At 39.5% G+C, this 6,192-nt stretch overlaps 1 protein-coding gene and 1 non-coding gene across 2 annotated transcripts in view; one reads left to right on the forward strand and one right to left on the reverse strand.

Moving 5' to 3' along the window:
* Window positions 1–1,767: 1,767 nt before the first annotated feature.
* Window positions 1,768–1,929, reverse strand: LOC111866767. The gene has a single exon (XR_002843205.1). It is a non-coding gene; the product is annotated as a U1 spliceosomal RNA (small nuclear RNA).
* Window positions 1,930–2,174: 245 nt separating this feature from the next.
* Window positions 2,175–6,192, forward strand: part of LOC111866760 (DDB1- and CUL4-associated factor 13) — a 20,788-nt gene continuing 16,770 nt past the window's right edge. The window contains exons 1-3 of the mRNA XM_023856004.2: window positions 2,175–2,542; window positions 2,818–3,017; window positions 3,107–3,304. Of these exons, the coding sequence (XP_023711772.1) occupies window positions 2,473–2,542; window positions 2,818–3,017; window positions 3,107–3,304 (468 nt within the window). The 5' untranslated portion in view covers window positions 2,175–2,472. The remainder of the gene's footprint in view (window positions 2,543–2,817; window positions 3,018–3,106; window positions 3,305–6,192) is intronic.

Genomic DNA, 6,192 nt, shown 5'->3' on the forward strand with positions numbered 1-6,192 from the left:
TCCGTTAGCGTCGCCGAGCCAGTAGTAGGCAACAGATAATGAGAGACCCTCGTAGTGAGTGGGGGCACTTGCTTTGTTCTTTATAGAATCGCCTCTGTAAGCGAAACAGTGTAAATGTAACTGCCATAAATAGTGATTGTGACCAAAAATGAGTATATTAAACCTAAGGTAAAGCCACGGGTTAGTCGTGTTAAAGTTTCTCCGAAGAAAGACCTGTTATCGACCTGAGATAGAGATCCATGCCTACCATTATCCTAAATCCAACCTGGTTACCTCAGAACCCAAATTGCCAGGAAGGGTAAAGGTGGAAGGAGCGGCGAGCAGGAGCAGCCGTAGCAACGACGAGGAGGAAAGGAGCGGCCGGAGCAGCGGGCACAAAAGCAGAAGAGGAGGGACGGCAACAAGGTGTGTTTTGCGCTGTTTTTTCTCATCACAAAAGACAACAGTGTGGCAAAATTTGCAAACTATGGCCTACATACCAATTCATTAACAATAAATTTCAAGACATCGAATTCTTTGTTGGGATCCGTCGTAACAAACAACGAAACGGTCTACGTTAACATCACAGTAGTTACATGTTTCGGCTTTTAAAGCCATCATCAGGCAAATACACGGTTACTTCACACACACACACTATTGAACTGCATTTCATGTGATATTCGAGCTGCATTCTCGACAATTGTGTTACACTATAATATTGCAAGGTATAAAAACACAATTAAATTATGATATAACGAAAGTTATACAATAAAATATGGTTAAAAGTTATCCATGTAATTCTTCATATTATGAAATCAGTGTTGCAACCTTGTTGTTACATTCCAGGAGACACACAGCGGTATACGTGTATTCATGACCTGTACACGTATAATTAACTGCTTGGAGGCACGTCGTATTGGTGTCCGCTACATATCCGCTGAAATGTAACAACAAGGTTGCGACACTTACTTCATAATATGAAATATTACACCAAATAATTTTTAACAATATTTTATTGTATAACGTTCGAGTTAGGATAATTTTATTGTATTTTATACCTTGTATTATTATAGTGTAACATAGTGTAACACTTACATAAATATTACTATTCGTGTGTTTCTTATAACGCCGATCAGAGTGAGCGCGCGCTCTAAGGCATGCACCTTCTCCGCCCGCAGAAACTCTGGGGTCGTGGGTTCGAATCGCACTCGAGGCATGGATGTCAGTCTGTGTGCGGTTATTCCGTGATTTGTGTTGTTCCGTGTGTAGGTAAAGGCCTTGCGAAGGCTGATCCCCCGTTGAAGGAGTCCTACCGACTGATTGTATGATTAATAAACTGCGAAAGCGGCCAAGGCCCAACGAAGGGCTGTAGAGCCATAATAACACTTCCTACAGCAGAGTTGGGGCAAGAATATGCATTTGCACTGACTGGCATGGGTAAACGCTCAACAGTATTTAAGATTACTGTTGATTGGTTCGAGTGACATGAAATCCTGTTTTGTGAGTCTCCGGCCTAGTACAAGAAGAGGGCGGTGTCTAGTGAGGGTATAACTTGAAGCTTCGTTGGAACCGGCTGTTTAAAAAGTCTGCGGCCGCGTAATGTGGCGATGTCGTCATTCGCTCATAGCCGCTACTAGTGATGTTTGTACTGTGTAAACCTGCGAAGGGCGGCATTGTGATGATTGTGACGGTAAATTTCGTGGAATCATTGTTTCTGAAGCAGATTACGTGGAACTGACGTGACGTAAGTGAACGTGCCACGGCGCAATTAGATGAGAAGTCTAAGGACCGGGACAGCGCGAACGCAGTCCCGACTACCAAAAATTACGCGCCCGAGTTACCCACATTTGGGGCAATCGCAGGGGTCAACCCGACCGTAGTGCAATGGAAGGGTCTCAACCTGGGGGAACCGCCTTCAGGATCACGGTAACCCCTACGCCAGGTAAGTATGCTCGAGGCCCGTATTCAATGCCACTTGAAGCAATAGTGCCACCCTTAACTCGCGAGAGCTTTATCGGAATATAAATTGGAACAATTATTTAGACACACAGGAACAAAGATTTTGCATAACTTCCTTCAAGTTTATTTTTCTCCACGTAACTGATACATCACCTTTCTTGTATGAAAGCGGTGTTCTCATCAGTTATAAGATTGCCGTTGAACTACTTTTGAATAGAGAATGGCACAGTATCATTCACGGATAGCACCAGTGACCAAAACTGGCCTTCTGGAAAGGTGGTGTAATTTAAATGTAATGTAAAGATATAACATTGTGTTCACAGGACTTCTATTTTCGTTTTATTGTCTAAAAGACACTTTGTCCATCATTGTTATAATATTGTGTTGGCGACGTTGGCGACAATGGAGAACCACGTGAAATACGTGGTGACATGAAAATCAGTGAAAGAAGATTCTACAGTTTTGTTATGAATTTTTTTATTCTTAAGAAATATTGAATTCTGAATTATTATCCTTGACTGGATAAGACAAGAAATGAAAGTGAAAGTATTATGTAGGAATCCCGACTATTATCTACGTGAAACTAAAAGGGATATATATAAAGGTTTGTGTGATTGTAGGTTATGTTGCAAAGAATGTATGATGATTTATGGCTCCTAAGTGTTTGGTAGCGACAGGAATTGTACTGTATGACAGCTATTTGACCCTTATATTTTTATACTGAAATCCGTTAATGACGATAACGTTCAGGAATTTATATCGTTGTATATTAATCATAGTTAGCTACTTAGTGGACTTTTTACACCTCTTTTTACACCAAACATACCGTGGCTTCTTTTCAGTGATTCATTGATGGAAAATGACAGTTTCTTTTTACAGTTCCACGTAATTATGAGCCATCATTGCATCCATTTGAAGGGTTAAGAGAATACACAAGGGCATTGAATGCTGTGAAATTAGAACGTGTATTTGCTAAACCCTTTGTTGGGAATTTAGATGGACATCAGGATGGTGTATCGTGTTTTGGAAAACACCCACAGCGTCTGTCTTTGTTAGTGAGCGGCTCGTATGATGGCGAGGTATTGTTTACAATTTCTGTAAATAGTGGTGTTAGTATGGAGAAATGTCCTAAGTGAAAGAAACATAATTTTGTTTTGTATCAAAACAGGTTCGTTTATGGGATCTACCACAACAGAAATGTGTACGTAATTTTCGGGCACACGATGGTTTTGTGAGGGGAATCGCATTTCTCCCAGATGGGCAGCAGTTTGTTACTGTTGGTGATGATAAGACCATCAAGATGTGGAAGACAGATTTGCCAGACTGGGGCGAGGAGGAGGAACCTACAAATACATACATCAGCAAGGTGACAAGTGGCAGTAGTTCTGTGGAACAGTAAAAATGGCAAATTAATGATTTCATTTGTACTGAATCCCTAATTTTTCGTTTCATAAATTCCCATAAACTTCAAGTTCCGTTTTCTTTACACTACAAATTTATACTGTTTCTAAGTCTGTGCCCTTTGGGAATAATATCTGACAGAACTGCTTGGCATGAAAGTTGTTTGACCTTAAAGTGTTGAAGAAAAGTAAAGAATATTGATTTAACCTTCCCTCTTCAACATTTTTTTTTTAATCTGTGTGAAACAGTTTCAGAGAATGGGTTACATCCATATTTTGCAAGTGGTTTATTGAGAAAATTCCATGTAAGTATTATTTGATAGTGCTCACAATGAAACCCAGCCTCATATTTGTTAGATACCATTGGATAAAGGTGGTTAGAGCATTCTAATACAGATGCTCAGAATGTGTGGAGCTTTACCTCCTTGCCTTTAATGTGCTTCCATGGTGTGGTTATGAGGGTTGGTGATAGCTAAATGTTTGAACCTTGAAGGTGATGACTCACTTCTTTCTGGTGCTGTTGGTAATTAAATGTGACACTTCTGGTGCTGTTGGTAATTAAGTGTGACACTGTATTTCCATGGTCTTCATGTGCCTTCATAGTGTACTACAAGTGCAGGAATCATTTTATCTTTGATAAATTGTGAGTGGATTTGTACAGCTTGAAGCTGACGTCACCTCTCTGTTTAGTACCGCCATTGGGGTTACTAAGATGTTTGTCAGGGCTGCGCCATAGCTCAAGCGGTTGGTCGCTGGCTTCCCACCACGGTGGCCCAGGTTCGATCCCGGGTCAGTTCAAGTGGAATTTGTGGTGGACAAAGTGGCGCTGGGGCAGGTTTTCTCTGAGTACTTCCGTTTCCCCTGCCAATCTTCATTCGACCAATTGCTCCACAATCACCCTCACCTATCATCTGGGGCTGGTACAATAGGCCAGAAGTGGCCACAGTACAAGGGACTTAGTCCCACTCCACTAGCATTAAAAAAAAAAGATCTTTGTCATGCACCTTCATTGCATGTNTTGTAACTTTGCCTTTTTTTCTTTTTTACCTAGTACATAACTTAATATATTCAAGTTATTTTTGGTACTTTTCTACCATGTCATACAATTTTATTGGTGAATATGTGTAGACAAAACTGCAAAGTGATGTTCAAAAGACTTCTGATAACTAGGGACTGGATTTTTATGCCCTAATAATCCCTTAAATATGTATGCATTTATGCATGAAAAGTGTCCGAAATATGCGCTAAAATATGCACATAAAAATTTATACCAAATATTAAAATTGATTTTACATTATTTCAGGACCAACAAATCAATATTTAAGTTCATTTTAGTTAATCACCGAATGATTCACTTGCAATAAAAAGCTATACTTAAATACAGATCATGCAACAAAGCCACCATATTTCATTACAACTTTAAAAAACCAATGGTACTCACATTTAGCTCTCCGAACTTTCATCTTCTCTTCTGTTGCAGTTCACAGTTACTAAATGTTTTAGGTTTTCCATAGTTAGTCGCCTCCTATTGTTTCGTAAGATGTCCTTATAGTGGGAAAAACTTCCCACCGCACAGGAACTTAGGGGTGCATGTACAAAAGCCACTATTTGCTCCACTGTTAGTGATTTTTTACTTGGCAGTTCAATACATTTACCAGCTAAAATTTTTTTGAAGGAATTGTGTGTACTTTTTCCTTTATTACTTCACCAACTCTTCCAGGAACTGAATTCAATTTTGAAACAGTGGTTTTGAACACACTTAATGACTGATACAAAGAAGTATTGCTGTTGCTTGCCTCCGGTGAGGAAATGGCGGATGGAAGATGAGAGAAGTGAGCAGATATATAGGAAAGATTAGTTTCTAGTTCTGCATTATTTTAGTACATCTTGGGCAATTTGTATTGATGCTACACTTTTGGGATCAAATGTATTCACAACATTCCTAACTGTTTCTAAATGTTCGGTATAATAACTTGCTGCACACAGCCATGTGCCCCAGCACGTTAAAATTGGTTCTGACGGAAGTGGAATGCTTGGTGCTACTGTTTTAAAGGCTTCTTTTCTGTATGGTGCTTTAACAAATACCTTCTTCACAGAAGACACCAACTTGTCAACAAGCAGAAAATTTGCGCAAATTGTTTCCGCAACACGGTGCAACCCATGGGCAAGGCAAGTCAAATGTGTCACATTTGTAAATATATCTTTAAGAACAGTACCGGCTTTCATCATATAACTTGTGGCATCAGTCACAAAGAGCAATACGCCCGCATACTGAATGCCATTCGACCACAGTAAATTCGTGGATTTGATAAAGAATTCGGAAACTGCGGAACTATTTGTGGTTTGAAATTGCTCTACCGCAAGAAGATATGTGGTAGATTGTTCATTCTTATTAAAGGATCCAACTATACAATTTGCAATAAACCGTCCCTCACAATCTTGTCTTTTGTCGATTGATACCCACACAAAATTATTTGAATCTTATCTCTAATGCTTTCAGTTGTAAGATCGTAACACTGCTTCACGTAATTTTTGAGCTCAGTAGATTCATCCGGCACTTTGCACTGTGTATACCTCTCTCTGAAGTTTCTCAGAGTAGGACTGGTTAATTTCCACAGCGGAATATCTGCCGCTAAAAAGGCTTCGCATAAATCAAAGGAAAACTGAAAAACTATTATTAGAAAATTCACTAAGCAATTTTTTAACAGGAGCACTTTTCGTGGATTCAATTTTAATATTCTCTTTGTGTATATTAGTGTTCAAATGCTGAAGCACTTGAAAGCATTTTTCACAACCAACTGTTTTCCCACACGCTCGGCAATAAAGAATTTCGTTATCCGTACTTATCATCTCT

The sequence above is a fragment of the Cryptotermes secundus genome, unplaced genomic scaffold, assembly GCF_002891405.2.
Source record: "Cryptotermes secundus unplaced genomic scaffold, Csec_1.0 scaffold7477, whole genome shotgun sequence".
Lineage (NCBI taxonomy): Eukaryota > Metazoa > Arthropoda > Insecta > Blattodea > Kalotermitidae > Cryptotermes > Cryptotermes secundus.